Source organism: Cololabis saira, chromosome 18 (assembly GCF_033807715.1).
Source record: "Cololabis saira isolate AMF1-May2022 chromosome 18, fColSai1.1, whole genome shotgun sequence".
NCBI classification, from domain to species: Eukaryota; Metazoa; Chordata; class Actinopteri; order Beloniformes; family Belonidae; genus Cololabis; species Cololabis saira.
In genome coordinates this window covers 2,437,138-2,461,508 of record NC_084604.1, presented here as the reverse complement: position 1 = coordinate 2,461,508, position 24,371 = coordinate 2,437,138, and the positions used below count along the sequence as shown (strand labels likewise).

General features: G+C 44.0%; 1 protein-coding gene across 2 annotated transcripts; it reads right to left on the bottom strand.

The window, feature by feature from the left end:
• Positions 1–263: 263 nt before the first annotated feature.
• Positions 264–22,515, bottom strand: traf3ip2a (TRAF3 interacting protein 2a). 2 transcript variants are annotated; one of them, XM_061707342.1, is made up of 10 exons: positions 22,265–22,515; positions 22,059–22,181; positions 21,687–21,974; positions 17,682–17,847; positions 16,778–16,935; positions 15,460–15,548; positions 15,311–15,379; positions 13,441–13,545; positions 11,256–11,330; positions 264–1,516 (listed from the first exon to the last, which is right to left on the bottom strand). In XM_061707342.1, the coding sequence occupies exons 2-10, from the start codon at positions 22,072–22,074 to the stop codon at positions 1,370–1,372; spliced, it is 1,113 nt and encodes a 370-aa protein (XP_061563326.1). In that variant the 5' UTR covers positions 22,075–22,181; positions 22,265–22,515; the 3' UTR covers positions 264–1,369. The 2 variants fall into 2 exon arrangements, with proteins under 2 accessions (XP_061563326.1, XP_061563325.1); XM_061707341.1 differs by having other exon boundaries at positions 22,059–22,515.
• Between the last annotated feature and the right edge of the window lie 1,856 nt (positions 22,516–24,371).

Genomic DNA, 24,371 nt, shown 5'->3' with positions numbered 1-24,371 from the left:
AGTTATTCTGCTCCTCACCGGTGGAACAAACTTCCTGTAGACCTGAGGTCTGCTCCAACTGTAGATCCTTTAAATCAGGATAAAAACATTACTGTTTACTGAAGCTTACTCCTTAATTAAATACATACCTGCTGTACTCTACTGCCCTTATTTTTAATAACTTTGAATTACCTTGTGTTGAATTGTGCTGTACAGATAAACTTGTCTTGCCCTGTCACTGCTCAAAAGGCAGGGAACCCAAAAGCACAACACCAAACAGAGTATCAGAGTCCAAAAGGCTTTAATCAGGTCGAACGTAGGCAGGAGTCAAAAACCGGGCAGACAGGCAGACAAATCCAAAGGGGCAGGCAAAAATCCCAAAAAACGGGAATCAGGCAAAGTAGCAGGCAGGCAGAAACAAACAGACTCAGGAACGCTGGAAAGCTAGGCATGAACACTAGACAACCTGGCAGCCGGCATGTGGAAGTGGACCAGTATATAAAGGGGAACTGATCACCATGGAACCCAGGTGTGGAGATGGGCGGGGAAGCACAGGTGAGGGGAATGAGTAGATTGTCTGGCTGATGAGGGTGGCAGGATCTGGAATGACAGGGGAGTGAGTGATCATGGAAAAACATATCCCAAGCTTAGAAACCAGGACATGCCCTGCCTTGCCTAACTCTATAGATGGTGAGTAAAATGATCCTCTGTCGTCATGAGGAGACAGAGTTGTCTCCCAGATGTGGATGTCCTCAGACTCAGCTTCCAGTTTGTCATTATTTGGGTTTTGTGGACAGTAAAAACAGCAGTCTGATAAAAGAACCAGGGACATCTGGCAGCGCTGGACGAAGGCAGCCCTGCCCTGCGGGCGTGCCGCCCCGTCCTCAGTCCTGCCTCGCGGGCCTGGCGCCCCGTCCTCAGTCCTGCCCCGCGGGCGTGCTAGCCCTGCTCCGCGGGCATGCCGCCCCGTCCTCAGTCCTGCCCCGCGGGCATGCTGGCCCGTCCTCAGTCCTGCCCTGCGGGCCTGGCGCCCAGTCCTCAGTCCTGCCCCGCGGGCCTGGCGCCCCGTCCTCAGTCCTGCCCCGCGAGCATGCTGGCCCGTCCTCAGTCCTGCCCCGCGGGCATGGCGCCCCGTCCTCAGTCCTGCTCCGCGGGCATGCCGGCCCGTCCTCAGTCCTGCCCCGCGGGCGTGGCGCCCCGTCCTCAGTCCTGCTCCGCGGGCATGACGGCCCGTCCTCAGTCCTGCCCCGCGGGCGTGGCGCCCCGTCCTCAGTCCTGCCCCGCGGGCATGACGGCCCGTCCTCAGTCCTGCCCCGCGAGCATGCTGGCCCGTCCTCAGTCCTGCCCCGCGGGCGTGCTAGCCCTGCTCCGCGGGCATGCCGCCCCGTCCTCAGAGGGGTCGGACAGTCAGCGTGAGGTCGGCGCCTCGCGGCGGGATGATGTAGCGCTCCTCCCTGAACAGGCGCAGCAGCAGGTCCTGCGTGTCGGCGGGCCAGCGGTAGATCCTGGTGCTCTGCAGCCAGCTGGGAACGTGTCTCTGAACGGAAGAGCGGAGGCATTGATCAGCAGTGTTGTGCTAGTTACTGAAAAATAGTAACTAAATAGTAACTAAAAAAGTAACTCAGTTAGTAACTCAGCTACTTAGGCCAAAAAGTAATGCGTTATAATGAAAAGTAACTATTTAGTTACTTTAAATAAAAACATTTTTTAAATGCTCCCATTAATCCACTCTAGCCTTCATTTCTGTGTCAATGTTATTAGACACTCCCCCTGACAACGCAGGGTCCAGGCCAGGATGCAGAGCTGTAGTTTAACACACTTCTCTGCTGCTTCTCGAGGACCAACGCCTGCCAACAAAACTGTAGGATTGCATTATGTAATTACCGACTCTAAAACTGTAGGATTACATGATATTGGCGACTCTGGCCAGGTGCCTAGCAAAATAGAAGTGGTTGCAGTTCCCCGCCCTCCAAAAGTTCACCAGGTGCAGCGTTATAGAGGCGTTAACCCAGATAACCTTAAACCAATTAAAATTAAAACCAATGTACATTTGGTGCCAATTACAGAACGAAAAATTAGATGCGGACTACTAAATATACGATCATTAAGCTCTAAGTCTCTGTTAGTAAATGATATAATTACAGAGAGCAGGAGTGATATTTTCTGCTTAACAGAAACATGGTTACAGGAGGAAGAGTATGTTAGTTTGAATGAATCGACTCCGCCCGGCTACTTTAATCATCACATTCCTAGAAGCACGGGCCGAGGCGGAGGAGTCGCAGCAATTTATAACTCCGGTCTCCAAACAAAAATTGAACCTAAGTGCAACTATAATACATTTGAAAGCCTCATGCTTAGTCTGAAATTTCCGAGCTGGAAATCAGAGAAGCCAGTTGTGTTAGTGGTAGTGTACCGGCCCCCTGCTGGTGCGTATCTAGAGTTTTTGTCTGAATTTTCAGATTTCCTTTCTGGATTATTGATCAGCACAAATAAATTCATCATAGTGGGTGATTTTAACATTCATATGGATGTTGAAAGCGATAATCTTAAATTAGCCTTCGATTCTCTTCTAGAATCAATGGGTATCTCACAAAAAGTGGATAAACCGACGCACTGTTTTAATCATACTCTCGATCTCGTTCTCACCTACGGTGTTGAAACTGATGGTCTGTTGGTGTCACCTGTAAACTCCCTTTTATCCGACCATTACTTAATAACGTTTGAATTTAATTTTGTTGATGTTGAAGTGCAAAATAGGAGGTATTATTTTAGCAGATGTTTGTCTGATGAAGTTATTGTTAAATTTAGGGAGGCCATTGCTTATCTTACGACAGTGCGAAATAGTGATGTAATCGAGGCCAGTGACCTGGGTTCTACCTCTGCAGATGTTGATTTCCTTGCTAGTAACACTGCTGATTTGTTGCATTCAGCTTTAGATGAAGTTGCTCCTTTGAAAAGGAGGGTTTCTAGCCACAGGAGCTTAACTCCCTGGTATAATTCAGATATCCGCATGTTGAAACAAAACGTGCGTAAAATGGAAAGGAAGTGGTACTCTTGTAGGTCTGTAGACTCTTATCGTGAATGGAAAGATATTCTAATAGTATATAAAAAAGCCATTCGCAAAGCAAGAACAGCTTATTATTCAACGTTGATAGAGGATAACAAAAGTAACCCACGTTTTCTGTTCAGCACTGTAGCCAGGCTGACAAAGAGTCACAACTCTGTGGAGCCGTGTATTCCTGCAGCTCTCAGTAGTGAGGACTTTATGAGCTTCTTCAACAGTAAAATCACGAGAATTAGAGAAGAAATCAACCAGCCGGTTGTAGGTGTTTCTTCAGTTTTAGCGACTTCCCTAGGCTCTGACTTGTCTCTAGACTGTTTTGATCCTATAGACCTCCCTGAGCTGACTTCACTCGTTAATAGAGCTAAGTCAACCACATGTATGTTAGACCCCATCCCGACTCGACTATTCAAACATATTTTTTCTCTTATTGGTACGACAATACTGGACCAAATTAACCTATCCCTAAGTTTAGGATATGTACCACAGGTTTTCAAAGTCGCAGTAATTAAACCTTTACTTAAAAAACCTTCTCTTGACCCAGACACCTTAGCTAATTATAAACCAATTTCCAACCTTCCATTTGTATCTAAAATTCTGGAAAAGGCTGTTTCAAGCCAGTTATGTGACTATTTGTATAGAAATGATCTGTTTGAAGTCTTTCAGTCAGGGTTCAGAATGCATCATAGCACAGAGACAGCACTGGTTCGAGTCACGAATGACCTCCTTATGGCCTCAGATAAGGGATTAGTGTCCATATTGGTTCTACTGGACCTCAGTGCTGCTTTTGACACTATAGATCATGGCATTTTACTGCACAGGTTAGAGCATGTTGTTGGGATTAAAGGGACAGCTCTATGTTGGTTTAAATCATACCTATCTGACAGGTTCCAGTTTGTTCATGTACATGAGGTTTCTTCAGAACAGTCAAGGGTCTGTTATGGTGTTCCGCAGGGTTCAGTGCTAGGGCCAATCTTGTTCAGTTTATACATGCAGCCGTTGGGAAGTATAATCCAGAATCACGGCATACACTTTCATTGTTATGCTGATGATACGCAGCTCTATTTGTCTATGAAGCCGGATGAAACAGAACCGTTAGTTAAACTTCAGGCATGTCTTAGGGACATCAAGGACTGGATGTCCAGAAATTTCCTGCTTCTAAATTCAGATAAAACAGAGGTTATCATTCTTGGTCCAGAGCATCTTAGGAAGGGATTAGATGGTGTTGCGATGGCTTCCAGTGCAACTGTGAGAAACCTTGGTGTTATTTTCAATCAGGATTTGTCGTTTAAACCATATGTCAATCAGGTTTGTAAAATAGCCTTTTTCCATCTCCGTAATATTGCAAAGATTAGGAAAATCCTCTCGCAGAGTGATGCAGAAAAACTAGTTCATGCGTTTGTATCTTCTAGACTAGATTACTGTAATGTGTTGTTAGCAGGATGTCCAAGTAATTTGCTGAATAGGCTCCAGCTGATCCAAAATGCAGCAGCACGAGTACTGACAGGAATTAGCAGGAGAGACCACGTCTCTCCAGTGTTAGCGTCGCTCCATTGGTTACCCGTAAAATTCAGAATCCAATTTAAAATTTTATTACTTGCGTATAAAGCCCAAAACGGCTTAGCTCCGCCTTATTTGCAAGACCTGATAGTGCCTTATGTTCCTGTCAGAGCTCTCCGTTCTCAGAGTGCAGGTTTACGCGTAGTTCCTAGAGTATCTAAATGTAGATTTAGAGGGCGGGCGTTCTGCTATCAGGCACCATTACTATGGAACCAACTTCCAATCTGGGTTAAGGAGGCTGACACCACCTCCACCTTTAAAACTAAACTTAAAACATTTCTGTTTAGTAAAGCCTATAGTTAGTGTTTAGTAAACCTCTAGCTGGTGTTGGTAAATCTCTACGTAGTGTAAACTTTAGTGTGTCAGAGTCGCTCCTGTAGTTTCTTGTGCTGGCCCCCCCTTCTCCTCCCTTTTCTCTCTTTTGTCCATGTTGCAGCATCCTTTGCCTGACACCGGAACCTGCAGGTGGTCGTGGGTGGCTTGTAGCTTGCATTACGGAGCACAAGTCTTTCCCTGACCCTGCACCCCAACCTGGGACTTGCTGATTGGGCCGGAGCTTCGGGAGCTGCGTGCTGGCCTGCGGTCCCCACCCCTGGTCATCCCGTTGCTGGCCCCCCTTCTCCTCCCTTTTCTCTCTCTGCAGGTGGTCGTGGGTGGCTTGTAGCTTGCATTACGGAGCACAAGTCTTTCCCTGACCCTGCACCCCAACCTGGCACTTGCTGATTGGGCCGGAGCTTCGGGAGCTGCGTGCTGGCCTGCGGCCCCCACCCCTGGTCATCCCGTTGCTGGCCCCCCTTCTCCTCCCTTTTCTCTCTCTGCAGGTGGTCGTGGGTGGCTTGTAGCTTGCATTACGGAGCACAAGTCTTTCCCTGACCCTGCACCCCAACCTGGGACTTGCTGATTGGGCCGGAGCTTCGGGAGCTGCGTGCTGGCCTGCGGCCCCCACCCCTGGTCATCCCGTTGCTGGCCCCCCTTCTCCTCCCTTTTCTCTCTCTGCAGGTGGTCGTGGGTGGCTTGTAGCTTGCATTACGGAGCACAAGTCTTTCCCTGACCCTGCACCCCAACCTGGGACTTGCTGATTGGGCCGGAACTTCGGGAGCTGCGTGCTGGCCTGCGGTCCCCACCCCTGGTCATCCCGTTGCTGCTTCCACCTGCCTGCTGTGCTGTTGCCGTCCCTGACCCACCAGTCTGGCCCTCGGCAGGAGGGTCCCCCCTTATGAGCCTGGTCCTGCTCAAGGTTTCTTCCCTCCTAAAGGGGAGTTTTTCCTTGCCACTGTTTGGCTTAAGGTTTTTCTCCCACTAGGGGAGTTTTTACCTGCCATTGTTTATGTAATAACTGCTCGGGGGTCATGTTCTGGGTATGGGTCTCTGGAAAGCGTCTAGAGACAACTCTGTTGTATTAGACGCTATATAAATAAAATTGAATTGAATTGAATTGAATTTCAGCAGGTACTGTATGGATTTGCATTGTGCATCATGTTCTGCATTTTAAAGTCTCCCCACTTCTTCACTTCCTGTGTCAATAACGTTGGTTGCTTAGCAACAAGCTGAGAACGGCCAATGAGCCCAAAGAACGGGACCTTTGATGAATCGTTCAGTCTCAGATATAATCTATGGTGTCATGTCGGTTTATAAGAATCTTTTTGGCCGGAAGAAAAAAGAGCGACAACAACGACACATAACTATGTTCTTCTCTGGAAAAAACACCCCTGCACCGCGGCTTTAGGAGAAAAAGACGCTACAGAGTCGGGATGCAGCGGCTCAGAAAAGCAGTGGAATACGTGCGAGGCGGGGCTGATCTCTGCAATTTGAAGACTTCTACAGTATGATAATTGTAAAAAGAATTTCACTTATCACGGGTTCTTTTTGGAACGTAACCCCTGCGAAAAACCAGGGTTTTTCGCACATTACCAACTGTAATGACAAAATCTCCACGTTGTGAAACTCTCCTTCTCTTGGCTCGCCATGACCGTCATGTTTTTGAATGAACACACACTACGTTTCCTCCGGTCTCCGCGTGTGGGGAAAAAAAGCTTCACTGTAGCCAGAAATAACGGAGTAACGCACCGTTTGGTAACGGTAACTGCGTTACTGAATTTAAAAAGTAATGCGTTAGAGTAGTAGTTACCGCAAAACTAACAGCGTTACTGTAACGCAATAACGCGTTAGTCCCAACACTGTTGATCAGCCATCAGTCTGACTTCCCCTCTTCCCCTAGAGATGCACCGATCAATCTGCAACTGATCGGTATCAGCCTGATAATGCCCCTATCGGTTTTGATCTGCGTTCTGAAAATAATAGTTCAGAGCAGGCCGATCCGATGACGTTTACAACAACAACCCGCCGCCAGCGCGTTCGTTCCCTCATCTCAGACCGAGCGGTCCTGAGGAGGCGTCGGCCTCGCCGGTATGGGAGTTTTACAATGTCTGAAAAGGACAACAAATTTGCAGTTTGCAAGTTGTGTGCAAAGGAGAAACCCCGAGGAGGAATGTTACAAAAGAATTTCAACACAACCAAGTTGATAAGACATTTGAAAGTTTCTCACATCAAGGACTATGTAAAGAACAGGAGCGTGCAGCAACGCCGCTAACTCACCTGTAACAGAGACCTTTAAACGACAGCAGCAACGGCAAGAAAAATAAAGAACTAAATTGTAAGGTAATGGATTCATTAGCCTTGATCATCAGCCGCTTTCTGTTGTAGCAGACATGGGGTTTAAACGCGTCGTTAGCAGCTTGGATCCCGGTACGCGCTGCTGCGTCGCAATTATTTCACTGATGGAATCCTGCCGGAGTTATACCAAACTATATACAGTCACATCCAAACCCTCATGCAGGACAACAGTCGTGTCAGTCGCTTCACGAGTCATGTGGAGTTCTAGTGTGAAGAGTTTTGCTTCACTCACAAGAGTTTCCTCACATGCAGATGCTATCGCTAAAGCTTTAGAAAACCGTAATAATTCATAATGAATTTCTTATTTTAAGATGTATTCCTTTTTCCTCAGGAAAACTAAGGTTTATAGTTTACAACTTGTATCAACTCTAAGAGAGTGACATGTCTGCTGTTGTCTGTGTTGCTGCACATGTTGTACATAATTATTACCACAGGAAAGCTGAAGCTAGTAAACTACACGGGTCTAAGGGCCAATCCCAATACACCCCCTACTTTTCTTCACTAGCCCTACTTTCTACCACTAGCCCTCCCTCACTATCACTACCCCTAAAAAAGAAGGGACAGATTTTAGGGCACTTGAAATCTTCCCTGTTCCCTGTCCCAATACTCCCACTACTCCTACTTTCAGCACCACCACTAATCAGGAAGCTGAGAGCCAAAAGCTGTTTTAATTTCAGCTGTAGCGCTGTTAATATATGCCACTTTATTAAGTTTTAATATTTATTTTTTCAGGCGTAAAAGTAACCTTTAAGATCCGCAACCTGGGCTCAGTTTATCCAAATAACGCCTGTTAAGAAATTTGACCTGATGTTTTCGGCGTTGATAAGAGCCGCCGGCTCGGAGCAGCAGCAGCCGGAGTACAGACGTGATCGCCGGGTCAACCTGCGCCGTCGTCCCGGGGAGAAACCTGCAGCTCTGTGGAGAATTACCGCTGGCTGAAATAAATCATTTAGGAACATAAATGTTGGTTTAAGAGATTAAATCTAACAGTTGTAGCTACACCTGTTAAGAAATTTGCTCCGAAATATTTCGGGATATCTGCCTGACTGCTCCGGAGCTGATTTATGGGTCCGCGTTAAATCGACGCAGAGCCTACGGCGTAGGGTACGGCGTACGGCGTGCGTCGCCGCATAATCTACGGCGTAGGCTCTGCGTTGGTGTAACGCGGAACCATAAATCAGCCTTTATTCTGGTGAGGTTTGAAAAAGACTTTGCAAGAACGGGCAAACGAGTTATTATATACATTCACTGAGTGAATATTATGAAAGTAAAATATATATTTCTCGCTAGAGGCTAGGGGCGGCAGTAGCTCAGGTGGTAGAGCGGGTCGTCCAATGATCCGAAGGTCGGCGGTTCGAATCCCGCTCTGTCCCAGTTTGCTGTCGTAGTGTCCTTGGGCAAGATACCTTACCCACCTTGCCCCGTGTGAATGTGTGTGAATGTGTATGAATGTTGGTGTCCCAGGGCAGCTGTGGCTACAATGTAGCTTACCACCACCAGAGAGAATGTGTATGAATGAATAATGATTTCTGTAAAGCGCTCTGGGTGCCTAGAAGGGCGCTATATAAATCCAAGTCATTATTATTATTATTATTATTATTAGAAATGTAATCAAAACGCATTTCTATGCAGAAACTAACTCAAAGTATTGATTTTATTCATTCATTCATTCATTCATTATCTTACCCGCTTTATCCCTTGCGGGGTCACGGGGGAGCCTATCCCAGCTTATTTTAGGTGAGAGGCAGGGGTTACACCCTGGACAGGTCACCAGTCCATCACAGGGCCACATTGATTTTATTCACTAAAAAATAAGAAATGTCCGCCATGTTTTTTTTTTTATTCAGTCTGCAAATGACGACGAAAAGCATTCTGGGAAATTTTTCTGGCCCTAGATCAACTAGTGAGCATCGGAAATCCCTCGATCCGTAGGGACAGATTCATAGCCACTACACTAGTTTTCTTCACTACCCGTAGGTGAAAAGAGGAATTGGGACACCAAAATTTAGGGGTAGGGCTGAAAACTAGGGGTAGGGAGGGGGATTGGGACAGGGCCTAAGTCATCTCTAAGAGTCTCTAGAGGGTGAAATATTGCATATTGCCTCAGCCTGCAATAAAACAGACAATTCATGATACTTTCTCATCTCCTAATTTTATACCTAATAATACAATGTCAGTGTCGTGTACATGAGACAACAATATTGAATATTTCATGCTGTGATCGGTGATCGGCAATATCGGGATCGGCAGATACTGATTTTGGTGATCGGCCCTCAAAATCCTGATCGGTGCATCTCTACCCCTCAACACGCCAGCAGTCCGTCTGCGCGCTACTGAACTGTTTCCAGAGACTGTTTCAGCACGTTGACACAAACATTTACGGGTTACAGATTTACTTTGCTGACAGAACTGCTGGTACTCCAGTTCCCGGGCTGTCCTGCAGCAGCGTAGCCCCACAGCATGATGCTCCCACCACCGTACTTCACAGTTTGGACCATGTTCTGAGGCCTGCAAGCTCCCCCCTTTTCCCTCCAAACATAGCAACGACCATCGTGGCCGAACAGTTCAACTTTAGTCTCATCAGACCACAGGACACGTGTCTCCAACCAACTTTGTACATCTACAAACTGTAATCTGGTTTTTTGGCAGTGCTTGTGGAGGAGCGTCTTTCTCTCACTGCGTGGTCCTTCAGCTTATGTTGGAGTTTACAGACAATAATAACTCTCTCTTCCTTGTTTCAGGAAACATCTTTAAAAGGCGGTTTACTGTTATTCTGGGGTTCATTTGCTTAAATTCAAACCACAATTTGTTAATCTCTAGGACGTAACCCGTCTCCTTCCTGACCGATCAGAGGACTGTGTGCTCTTCCACTAACTTGGGCTTTCATGCTTTTCAGAACCTGACATGGTTCCTCTTGTTTCTCTATTGGCGCTTTTCCGCTAGAACCTACTCAGCCCGACTCGACTCGACTCGCCTCGGTTTGGTTCTTTCCCACTAGGGGTCTAATGTGTTGAGTAGATACTTTTTCTGTTTCTACTCTGCCGAGGTTCTAAGCGGCTGAGTGGGCTGTATCTGACATCATCACAATACAGGCCACCGATTGGTCGGGGGGTTGGAGTCAGACGTCTGAGTGAGGAGGAGGAAATCAGAGAAAGAGACTCTGATGGATTCTTGTTCATTTTATTCAACCAGTCTGTTTGGTGATTCAACTCTGAGGGTCAGATGTTCATAAACCTGGTGCTGAGGAGAGAATTAAAAAGGGATCTAGACGGAGATAAGGAACGACCAGATCTACCAGGAGCTCTGTCTCTTCATAGCTGCTCACGACTCCAGCTGACTTTTCAGCAGCGCAGAGACAAACTAACAAAAAAAAGCGCTGCCGCTTGAAGCTTGTCTCAATCTCATTTTTAACCTGATATCAAACACAAGCCACAGACCCAGCAGCACATCTATCATCTCCTCCAGGTTCTACATCTTTAGTGTTGTTGTCTTCTTCCTTTAGATCACACAATCAAAGACGTCCTCCAACCTCCTACTTCTGCTGCAGATGCTGATTGTTATGGAAAAGAAACCAGGTCAAGTTGAGTCGAGCTGAGATGAGATGAGCAGAGCCGAGTAGGTACTAGTGGAAAAGCGCCATAGCTGTGAGCTGACGGTGCTCACCACCACGCTGCCCCTGAAGAAAGGCTGCCGTCTGCATCTGTTAACGTGTACTAAAGTAAGAAGCATGGACATGGATTTCAGCCGTTGTCCACATATTTTGCTTTCAAGGAGCCGGCTGAGAGGAATGTGACCACCGCTGTTTGTTCACAAGATCTCACAAAAGCTGGCAGGCTGAATTACAGCACATGCAGAAGAGACCCTGCACCAATCCTGCAGAGGTTCATCCCAAGGATTTCTGCAAGAGCCGGACTCCGGCGGCCCCCCCCGCCGCACAAACGCCCGCTCACCCATTATATAGACATTGGCATCCCATCCTCACCTTGGTTGCGGCGGGAAACAACACTGGGACCAGTCTGAAGTTGAGGCAGCCTTGTTGGATGAACTCATTCTGAATCTGCGCCGGAGGGAACAGACACGCAAAATACAGTTAGTCAATTGTGTTGCAGTCTGGGGCAACACATATCCAACTAATATGAATCCTTTATTTTTACTACAGAAAAGAGCAGTTAAGAGTTATTTACAATAGGCATTAGAGAGAACACACCAACAGATTATTTATTGAATGAAGATTACTGAAAGTTACAGACACTCACAATCATGTACAGCTAAATGTAAAGCATTAGCAGAAAACTCACAATACATGTTTATTTTCAGTTCAAATAATGAAGATAGTCGTAGAAAATGTAATTTTAAACATTTATTTGCCCGAACAACTTTAAAGCAGATGAGTGTTTCTGTTGTTTGAATTAAGTTATGGAATTCATTACATAATGATTTAAAGGGCTGTATAAACATATCTCAGTTTAAAAAGACATTTAAAGAGAAAAAAATAGCAATGTATGGATGAAATAATTAAAATTTATAAATATATGCGTATGGAGACAATCTATCATTGATTTTTTTGTTTTTCTTTCTTTGTGATGTTAACTAAGTAATTGTGCAGACCATCTGTTATTATTGTTCAATTTAGTTGCTCCTTTCTGGTTATGGAATATGCTTTTGATTGTGTTGTCATTTTACTTGTTTGTTTTTTTTGTTTGCACATTTCCATGATCGGATTAAATGAAAAGGAAATGAAATGCAGGACGAAGGTCGGCAGACGCTTCTTTTCATCTTTATCTCCTCTCAAACCCCAGGAGCCGTTTCCTCCCCGGTGTGGGAGGAAGGGATGTTGTGATGTCAGCTCGCCACCAGAGGGCGACATGGGACCCACGTAAGCAGCTCACCTGGTTGTGGATGTACTTAGGCCCTGTCCCAATCCCCCCCCTACCCCTACTTTTCAGCCCTACCCCTAAATTTTGCGCGTTCCCGTGAGGGTAGTGGTGTCCCAATTCCTCTTTGGTGTAGTGAAGAAAACTAGTGTAGTGTAGTGACTAAACTATGAATCTGTCCATACGGATAGAGGGATTTCCGATGCTCACTAGTTGATCTAGGGCCAGAAAAATTTCCCAGAATGCTTTTTGTCATCATTTGCAGACTGAATCAAAAAAAAAACATGGCGGACATTTCTTATTTTTTAGTGAATAAAATCAATATTTTGAGTTAGTTTCTGCATAGAAATGCGTTTTGTTACATTTCTAGTGAGAAATATATATTTTACTTTCATAATATTCACTCAGTGAATGTACATAATCACTCGTTTGCTCGTTGTTGCGAAGTCTTTTTCAAACCTCGTCAGAATAAAGGCTGATTTATGGTCCCGCGTTACACCAACGCAGAGCCTACGCCATAGGCGACATAGGCGACGTACGCTGTACTTTACGCCGTACCCTACGCCGTACCCTACGCCGTAGGCTCTGCGTCGATTTAACGCGGACCCATAAATCTGCTCCGGAGCCGGCAGGCAGAAATCCCGAAATTATCGGAGCAAATTTCTTAACAGGCGTAGTTACAACTGTTAGATTTCATCTATTAAACCAACATTTATGTTCCTAAATGATTTATTTCAGCCAGCGGTAATTCTCCACAGAGCTGCAGGTTTCCCCCTGGGACGACGGCGCAGGTTGACCCGGCGATCACGTCTGTACTCCGGCTGCTGCTGCTCCGGGCCGATGGCTCTTCTCATCTCCGAAAACATCGGGTCAAATTTCTTAACAGGCGTTATTTGGATAAACTGAGCCCAGGTTGGGGATCTTAACGGTTACTTTTACGCCTGAAAACATATTAAAACTTAATAAAGTGTCATATTAACAGCGCTACAGCGGAAATTAAAACAGCTTTTGGCTCTCAGCTTCCTGATTTAGGGGTGGTGCTGAAAGTAGGAGTAGTGGGAGTATTGGGACAGGCCCCTGGGAAGATTTCAAGTGCCCTAAAATCTGTCCCTTCTTTTTTATGGGTAGTGGTAGTGAGGGAGGGCTAGTGGTAGAAAGTAGGGCTAGTGGTAGAAAGTAGGGCTAGTGGTAGAAAGTAGGGGGAGTATTGGAATTGGGCCTTGGTGTGCAGGCTGTCTCGCCGTCTCCAATTCGCCACCAGAGGGCGACATAGAGCACACGTAAACAGCTCACCTGGTTGTGGATGTACTTGGTGTGCAGGCCGTGCTCGTCGTCTCCAGGTCCCTCCACGTCCTCCTTGTACTTGGGGCTGATGACCACGATGATGAGCACAGATTTCTGTGCAACAAAGACAAAGAGTCTGTCAGGTTTTTATCAGAGGACTTGGCCGAACTTGTATCTCTGCTGTAGGCCTGTGTTGAAAAAAATCGATTATCCGATTCTATTGTAAATCGATTCTCATATTAATTCCTAGAAATCGATTCTTATGTGTAAAGATCAATTTTTTTTCATTACATTTTCGCCCGGTGAACTTTAATCTCAGTAGTAGACACAGTTTGTCATGACACTTCTGAAAAATGCCAGGAGCTTCATGGCAATATGTGTGTTTGGACAGAATAAATTAGACAAGCTAAAATTATTTGTTTACTACATGAGCTGTTGCAATTTCTTTCTTTGTTTGCACTTTAAACGGATATTGAAAGGCCTGTTTGAGTTATTTATTTCTTAGTTATTTCACAATAATTATTGTGAAATTATTATTTCACTAGTTATTTTACAGTCATATAATTCAGGCAACAGCTCAAAAAACATTTTAAATAACACTAACCCACATCAATATCGGATCGAATCGGATCAAATCAAATCCTGGTAATCGATTCAGAATCTTAAAGGGGACCTATTATGGCATCTAATACGTATTTTAAACAGGCCTTGAATGTCTTAAAAACAAGCTTTTGATTGTTTTTGCTAAATAAATTAGAAATTCAGCCTCTAAACCATGTCTTTATCCTCTATGCAGGATTCTGAGTGGGCAGGGCTATGATAATGAGGCACTGTGCTGATTGGCTGCCTGAATGCTCGTAGAAGCCACATCACACTGGGCGGCTCATCCGGGCGGCTGTACAGACACTGCAGAATTTGGTTGCTTTCCTCCTTCTCTGAGTTGCCAGGCTGAGGGGAGACCACTTTATATATGTTAAAGCAAGAGAAAACCTGTTTTTCATAATAGGTCCCCTTTAAGAATCAGAATCAAATCGATTCTTGACATTTGAATCGATACCCTGCCCTACGGAAGTTTGCGGATGATACCGTCATTGTGAGTCTGTTGAACAGCACTGATAACTCCCATTGTCCTGTGGTTGATTACTTTCTTAAGTGGTGCCAGGATTCTTTTTTATCTCTTAATGTATCAAAGACAAAGGACGTGTGTATTGATTTTAGACGTTCTCAGCCCTCTCCGGATAGGACAGTGATTGATGGACAAGATGTGGAAATTGTAGAGTCCTATAAATATCTGGGAACTATAATAGACAATAAGCTAACAACTTAATTTACAAGAAAAGTCAGCAGCGTCTGTACTGTCTTAGAAAACTGTCCAAATTCCATGTTGATTCATCCTTGATGTCCATGTTCTATCGTTCTTTCATTGAGTCTGTATTAACTTTTTCTTTCATTTGTTGGTTTTCATCACTTAGGGTAAAGCAGAAAACTGTTCTTACCAAGGTGGTTAATGTCTGTAGTAAAATAATTGGCTCTGTTCATGTGACTCTACAGGACCTGTAGAACAAACAGCTGTATAGGAAAGATAAACTATCCTATTGGACTGTTCCATCCTCTACACCAAGAGTTTCAGTTCCATTGGGTACATTGCTCAGACTTCCACTTGTCAAAACTAACAGATATAAAAAATATTTTGTACCTTCCCTTCTCAATTCCATGAGGGAAAGGTAGCTGTTGTGGTGCTTGGATTTTTAGATTTAAACTCGTTGTCCTTTTTTTACTATGTGTATTATGTGTATATATTGCTGCAAAATGAATTGCCCCATTGGGGACAAATAAAGTTATTGATTGATTGATCGATACTCTGCTGAGAGTGACTTACGTCGTTCAGATATCTGTCCATCCACCTGTTGATGCCCATCCTTCTGATGGGATTGTCAAACATGTCGATCTGTGGGAAGGGGAAGGCGGGTGAGAGTTTGTCTGAAGTGCTGTACGAATCAAAGGTCCGCTGGGCGTCGCAGGACTTACTGCTGGATTGAAGCCCTGATTGACCAGAAATCCGATGAAAGGAATGATTTCCTCGGCCGTGTCCACCGAATACGTGATGAAAACATTTCCTGTCAACAGATCAAGCATCCCTGAAGCTGATGTTGGATGCTGAACACACAGATCGTCTGGGACCGGTCACAGCTCTGCTAGCTTCTAATGGCGCTTTTCCACTTTTCCAACCTACTCGGCTCTACTCAACTTGACCTGGTTTCTTTTCCATAACAATTCACCACCTGGAGAAGTAGGAGGTTGGAGTGAAGCTGCTGTGACGTATTTGATTGTGTATCTAAACGAAGAAGACAACAACACTAAAGATGTAGAACCTGGAGGAGATGATAGATGTGCTGCTGGGTCTGTGGCTTCTGTTCAATCAAGTTAAAATAATGAGAGTGAGAGAAGCTTCAAGCGGTGACGCTTTTTAATTTTGTTTGTTTGTTAAGTTTGTTTGTCTCAGCGCTGCTGAAAAGTCAGCTGGAGCCGTGAGCAGCTATGAAGTGACAGAGCTCCTGGTAGATCTGGTCGTTCCTTTTCGCCCGTCTAGATCCCTTTTTAATTTGTGAGGTTAATCAACCTTTTGAACTTGTTTTGTCCTTATGAAACTGTCACATGCTTTGTTAACAGATGTCAGGACAGCCACTTCCGTCCTTGAGGTTAACTAAAGGTTAGCCTGGACGCATCTGTTCAAGACCTCACACAGAGTTCCCGCATCTGTTCAAGACCTCCTGTAGAGTTCTCGTTTGTCCAGAAGGGCCCACATTTGACCCCTTGACCTTTTGTGTTCTTTTAAAATCTTTAAGCTCCTGATCAGTTCTAAAGATGTGTTTCTTCTGCATACCAGATTAGTTCCTCTTTAACTGAAAATGTCACATGTGTGACCTTTTAACCCCGATGTCTATTCCTCCGTCTGTTTCCTCCCCTTGTCTACTGTCTACTATTGGCTGTCTTTATATGGTCATTTTCCTGTCAAATTCTCAATAAAAAGCTCATGCAGAAGAGGAACCACCGAAGCATTTCGTCGAGAGCATCCATAGAGAGCCAGGTTGCTCTGAAGCTCTGACAGAGCCGCCGTCAGAGCTGCTCTTTCGCTCCCAACCCCCCGACCAATCGGTGGCCTGTAGTGTGATGATGTCAGATACAGCCGACTCAGCCGCTTAGAACCTCGGCAGAATAGTTACAGAAAAGTATCTACTCGGCACGTTAGACCCCTAGTGGGAAAGCGCAAAGGCGGGGCGAGTTGGGCTGAGTAGGTTCTAGTGGAAAAGCGCCATAATAACTGAAGGGGTTGGACGGTGCTTACTGCTCTCCTCAGGCAGGCTGATGGTCCTCTGGACCTCCCCAGCTCCAGCTCCCGGTCCTGGTCCTGGTCCGGTCCAGGAGCGACCCACACTGACCTCGTGAACCGCATCTCCACGGAGCGGCCCGCGGGGGCCGTCAGCAGCAGCTGCGCCTCCAGGCCTAGGAAGTGGAAGAGGAAGAGGAAGAACGTCATCCATTGTAAAGTGAAGCCCAGCGTGGACCGTGTGAGGAGATGGGTGCAAATGCCAGATGAAGATTCTACTCATCAAGCACCTTATATAGCAAATTTAAATTATTATCAATTTTTTCTATTAATATGTTTCAAACGTGCCTGTTTATGTTTAAATTCATTCATTCCAAACAAGACAATCCAGGCACTTTTCATAATTTATTTTTCTGTTATCATCAGATATCCACTCTTATTCAGTTAGAGGTCGGAAGAACTTTCATTTACCTCTTTGTCTTTTACCTCCAGTCACAAATCCTTGATCAAATGTCATGGCCCTCAACTCTGGAACTCTTTAGATAGGTCTCTTAAGTTTGCATCATCCTTAAAAATGTTTAGGACCAGCTTGGTGGGGAATCTCTTATCTAGGCTAAATTAATAGGCTATTCTAATTGAAATGAAATTGCCATTTTATGGATATTTTTTGTTTGTGTGTTTATTGTGTTTTTCTTTGTTTCTTTTACCTTTTCTTTTTTCCTTTCTTTTCTTTTTCTATTGATTGATTTGTTTTTGTGATTTTGTATTGAGGGGGAGGATTTTTTATAAGCCCTTCGGGCTTCTTTTCCTCTCCTGTAACAATTATTTGTCCTTGTATTGTTAATATAATTACTGTTTTATCATTGTGCATATGAATAAAAAAAATAAATAAATAAAATAAAATAAAAAAAAGAGGACTAACAGCTGTTGGTAGGGCCGAGGCTCCCGCTGTGCTCGCGCAGGGTCGGGGCCCCAGGCGTCACCACTGTGCAGGGGGGCCGGCGGGCAGCATTCACACGGCCCTGGACCCCTGTCCTGCCCCGGACCCCTGTCCTGCCCCGGACCCCTGTCCTGCCCCGGACCGGGTCCTGCAGAGAACAGAAACGGCTTCAGCTCAGCAGGAACCAAGGCAAGGCAAGTTTATTTGTACAGGACTGTCTCAGAAAATTAGAATATTGTGATAAAATCCTTTATTTTCTGTAATGCAAAAATGTCATACATTCTGGATTCATTACAAATCAACTGAAATATTGCAAGCCTTTTATTATTTTAATATTGCTGATCATGGCTTACAGCTTAAGAAAACTCAAATATCCTATCTCAAAAAATTAGAATATTCTGGGAATCTTAATCTTAAACTGTAAGCCATAATCAGCAATATTAAAATAATAAAAGGCTTGCAATATTTCAGTTGATTTGTAATGAATCCAGAATGTATGACATTTTTGTTTTTTTAATTGCATTACAGAAAATAAAGAACTTTATCACAATATTCTAATTTTCTGAGACAGTCCTGTATAGCACAATTCAACACAAGGTAATTCAAAGTGCTTTACATCAACATTAAAACGGCAAGACACAATTAAACAGTAAATAAATAAAATGAAATAAAATGATAAGAAAAGAGGTAAAATAATAAAAAGCACAAGTTGTTAGTCAGTAAGGGCAGTAGATCCAGCAGGTTCATCTCATTCTTACAATGGCAAGAATTACGTTTCTATACGGTCAAAACGTACAAAGACCAGGTCAAATACAGTATTACAAAAGTAATCTGTAACAATTCGTACGGTGAATCAAACCAATTTGACAATTCTACGTCACAATGCCGGTAACCCTTTCTTTTACAGTACAGTAATAACCAGGTAATACCATGATAATTACACTGTAATTACCTAGTAGTACCTTGTATTTACAAGGTAATTACATAGTAACTACCGGGTAATTTACCCAGTAAGTACTAGGTAATTATTAGGTATTTTCTTGTACCATGTAATTATGTGTATTTACCATGTAATTACATGGTAAATACCTGGTTGTTTAAACTAAACATTTCTAGGTAATTACAAAGACATTAGATGGGAACTATGAAGGAAATGACAGGTATTTACTAGGTTAATATTGGTAACTACCAGTCAATTTACCATGTAATTACATGAATTATTTCTAAGTAAGTACCAGGTAATTACTAAGTATTTTTCTGCAAACTACCAGGAAATGATAACCTATATTTGAGGTAGTTACCAGCTAATTACACTTCAATGACCATGTAGTTACCTTGTATTTACTATACATTTCATGGATAACTACCGGGTATTTACCCATTCATTATTGATTTATGTATTATCAATGGATTGGTGCATGTACCCCCGAGGGTGTAAATGACTCTATTGACCTTGTAATTAACCTGATAGTTACCATGTTTTACCTGGTAATTGGCAGGTACTTACCTTGTAGTTACTTGCCCAGTAATTCTATTTCCTAAGTATTTACCCAATAAGTACAGGAATGTTTACCTGGCTTTTACTCAGTAATTAAAGTGAAACTGGACTGTAAAAGAAAGCGTGTGTTGTTTCCATAATATTACCTGGTAATTGTAGATTATAATTATAAAGATTTGAACAATTGGCAAAACGTCTGATAATTACCTCCCCTTTACCCCGCAATTAGAAAGTTGGACCCCCCCCCCTCACATATCCCTCCTCACACACACCCCCTCACATATACCCCCTCACATATACCCCCTCACATATACCCCCTCACACACACCCCCTCACATATACCTCCTCACACACACCCCCTCACATATACCCCCTCACACACACCCCCTCACACACACCCCCTCACACACACCCCCTCACATATACCTCCTCACATATACCCCCTCACATATCCCTCCTCACACACACCCCCTCACACACACCCCCTCACATATACCTCCTCACACACCACCACCACCTTGTAACAAATACACCAAAACAGATATAATAATAGTAAAAAATAATTCATGTAATTTCAGAGTAATTACATGGTAAATTGACCATTACCAATATTAACCTAGTAAATACCTGTCATTTCCCTCATAGTTCCCATCTAATGTTTTTGTAATTACCTAGAAATGTTTAGTTTAAACAACCAGGTATTTACCATGTTATTACATGGTAAATACACATAATTACATGGTACAAGGAAATATGTAATAATAACCTAGTACTTACTGGGTAAATTACCCGGTAGTTACCATGTAATTACCTTGTAAATACAAGGTAGTACTAGGTAATTACAGTGTAATTACCATGGTATTACATGGTTATTACTGTACTGTAAAAGAAAGGGTTACCACAATGCCTGCATTCAGGGCCTATCCATCACTAGGGTAACTTTTTGCGGTTTTCAAAAATTATAAGTATATAATTTAAGAGTACGCTTAAATAACAAATAAAATGAAATAAAATGATAAGAAAAGAGGTAACATAATAAAAAGGTTTGGCAGAAACAGCTGCACACTGAAGCCCCTGAACCAGGAGGTGCTGGTTCTGTGCAGGGAAAGTTCTGACGGGTCACGACACATGGGCCCGTCCTGCACCAGCTCAGGCCCGAACATTCACTCTCGGGATCAATCTGGGCGTCTTTGAGGACGCAGCAGTATTTCTCCCTTTTTGCTTTTATGAAAATAATTCACTGTAAATGATGGCGTGCTGTAATTGTTTACGGGGCAGTGACCGATATGGTTAACTTTGAAAAGCGCGGTGAGTTCCTCCCAGTCTTTAACCCAGGAACTCATCTTCTCATGCATGTTTACGGTATGTCTTTCTTTGTTGTAAGCTGTTCCTGATGCCAAGAAATGTGATGAATGTCAGGCCGAGACTCAAAGCAGGACTGATGCAGAGATATTAGATAACAAAAGGCTTTATTGACTTCACCGCAGACCTCGGACCGAGTGACAAACAAATGGCTCTAAACAAAACTAGACACTATACTCTAACTATAGGGGACAATAAACACTATAAAAACACAATAAAAACTATAGGGGAACAATAAACACTCCAAGAGGAGTGAAAAATAACGAATAAAAAGAAACAAACACAAAACGCTCCGTATGGAGGAAAAACCTGCCTATATAAAATAATTTGGCTACAAACACCAATCATTCTTAAAAAAGGAAAGAAACAAGAACTAAGCTAGGATATAAGTTAACAAACAAAAAACTTTAACAAGGAAATAACAAAAGGCTATGAAATTTAACTAAGGAAAAAATTACAAACAAAAAATCACTCGGCCAAGTTTCTTTTCCATAAAAATTCAGCACCTTGAGCAGAAGTAGGAGTTAGAACCTGGAGGAGATGATAGATGTGCTGCTGGGTCTGTGACTTGTGTTCCATATCAAGTTAAAAAATGAGAGTGAGAGAAGCTTCAAGCAGCGACGCTTTTTAATTTTTGTTTGCTGCTGAAAAGTCAGCTGGAGCCGTGAGCAGCTATGAAGAGACAGAGCTCCTGGTAGATCTGGTCGTTCCTTATCTCCGTCTAGATCTTTTTAATTCTCTCCTCAGCACCAGGTTTATGAACATCTGCACCTCAGAGTTGGATCATGAAACAGACTTCTGCTGCCGTTGCTGGTTGAATAAAATGAACAAGAATCCGTCAGAGTCTCTTTCTCTGATTTCCTCCTCCTGACTCAGACGTCTGACTCCAACCCCCCGACCAATCGGTGGCCTGTAGTGTGATGATGTCAGATACAGCCGACTCAGCAGCTTAGAACCTCGGCAGAATAGTTACAGAAAAGTATCTACTCAGCACATTAGACCCCGAGTGGAAAAGAACCAACAGAGAAACAACAGGAACCATGTTCAGGTTCTGAAAAGCATGAAAGCCCAAGTTAGTGGAAGAGCAGCTGTTCTGGTGATGCACGGATGTTCAGCTCCAAACCCACCTGGCCAACGCGGCGCTGGGAGTCGCGGGTCGGCGTACTGGCCCCAGCTAACGTTGGATATGAGCGGCAGCGGCGGCTCCAGAGACTCCCCAACCGAGCGGCCGGACGGGCCCACGCCGTCTCCAAATCCCTCCAAACCACGCTCAAACCTCTGCTGCTGTCCGGTCCCAGGACACCAAACGTCTGCAGGCCGGGGGGTTGCATCCATCCCAGAACCACGCTCCAACGGGAGCAGGTCCGACGTCCTCTCATCCGTCTCCACGGGGATGCTCCGGTGGGACGGACGGCCTGAGGGGGCGACAGCCAAACAGCCACGGGTTTGAACCTCAACCTGGAGCAACGGGCCGACTAGCTGAGCTGATTGTGTCCCACCTCGGCACGACGCCATTCTCAGGGAGGCGTCTGCGGCCCGCGCTGCCGTCACTGCAAGAGAAACCTGACGCAACAGGTTATGTGAGCCTCGCGGTCCAGGTCCAGGAACAACGACTGAAGAACCTAGGAGAAGAGGGCGAACAGAGAAGTGCTGTGCTCAGCACAGCAACGAAGAGTGCTCTCAGGTGAATCTGTGCAGGGTGTACCTGCTCAGGTCGGCCGGGGGAAACACGATCCTGTGCAAACCCGTTCAAAGGTCAGATCTCCGATCTGAAGTTATGGCAGGAATGTGCTGAAGCAACAAAGCCCGACAAAGGAGGCTCCGGCGGGTCTTTCCTTTCAGACTCTCTCCCGGAGAAGGCAGGAGACGACCCCTACCTTTACCTTTACCTGGGCGGCGTCGCTCCCCCGCCACGGCGCTAACCTCTTCTCAGGCAAACAGGAAACCTTCCTCTTCCTGTTCTCAGGAGTGTTGGGAAGTCTCGTGACCGAGCTCATGCAAATGAGTCTGGGCTTTAAATCCAGGAGGGCCAATCGGGCGTCAGCCAGACGTCTGCTCACACTTCAGAGAGTTTGTGAAGCAATGACAGAGAGAGCTAACGCCACCTGGGCAAGAACACACTGTGCAGCTTGAATGGGTTTTATTCTCAGTGTTCTGGACGCGCAGAGAAACAGAGAAACAGAGAAACAGAGAAACAGAGAAACAGAGAAACAGAGAAACAGAGAAACAGAGAAACAGAGAAACAGAGAAACAGAGAAACAGAGTCACGGCTGGAAAACACATCTCTTACGTTACATATAAACAGAGTTGGGTAGGAACGAGTTACATTTACTCCGTTACATTTACTTGAGTAAGTTTAGGGAAAGTTTGTACTTTTAGGAGTAGTTTTGAATCACTATACTTTTTACTTTTACTTGAGTAGATTTGTGAAGAAGAAACTGTTCCTCTTACTCCGCTACATTAGGCTACGTTGAGCTGTTACTTTTCTTTTATCCCTTTTATCCACGTACGCGTCAATCTCATGACATCACTGGGTGATTCTTTGGTAAAAATGTTAGTTTTTGCATGTTTTGTCACATTTACACAGACTCAAACACACACAGAGTTTCTATGAGTTCATGTTTGTTCTAGTTCTGCTGGTTAAAAAAGAAAAGTATAAAGGCTGGAAATGTTGTGCTACTTGTGCTTAATTTATTTTTTTATTCTGTTATTATTTTCTTTATTTTATTATTTATTAAAGTACTTGAATTTACTTTTAAGATTATTGTAATTTAAGCTATTTTTTATGTTTTATTAATTTTAATTAATTTTATTGATTTAATTTGCCTGAAAATGATTATTTTGTACTTTTGTCTGTTCAGACGTTACTCAACAGTTACTCAGTACTTACACTTACACTTACTTACAGTAGTTTTTTCACCAAGTACTTTTTTACTTTTACTCAAGTAATTATTTGGATGACTACCTTTTACTTCTACTTGAGTCATATTATTTTAAACTAACAGTACTTTTACTTGAGTACAGTTTTTGGCTCCTCTCCCAGCTCTGCATATAAACCTTATGAAGTACCAGCGCTCAACTTACAACAGTTCCTAACTACGATGACACAAGAAACAGCTTATCTTAGCATTTGGCCCCAAACAAAAGCCCCTGAGAAAATAAAAGGACAGGTGAGTGTGGCTAACTGAGGTTAATACAACCACAGTTCAGACTGTCGGGAAACTAATAATACCAATGAAGCAAGAAAACTGAATAAAAATGTGCATATCTCATAAAACCATATTTTATTCACAACACAGAAATGTATCAAATGTTTAAACTGAGGGAATGTACCATCTTAAAAAGAAGGTAGTTTTGACATGAAAAATGACTGAAACATTGGTTTTCCGCTGTTTACCGTCTCCACCTCCAACAGCGGTCCAGGGACCGAGGAGACCAGACGATGGAGTTCACAATTCTAGAAGTGATTTTTCTGGGATTGGTGATGGTTTCTTCATACCCAGTCATGTCACTGATCTGCTGGGCATGAAGCTAATCGATTAGTTGTGGAAGTTTCCTCAAGTGTTTCTCTTTAGCACCACTGACTTTTGCTTTGGTATCATGTCCTTTATTGGCCTTTTGTTGTCTTGTGCCGCTGCCATTGAATCTAAAAGAGCTAATAACTTATGAGTAACAGTAACATTTCTCAGTTTCAACGCTGGATATGTTTCTTTGGTCTAATACAGGGGTCGGCAACCCAAAATGTTGAAAGAGCCATATTGGACCAAAAACACAAAGAACAAATATGTCTGGAGCCACAAAAAAGTCTTGTA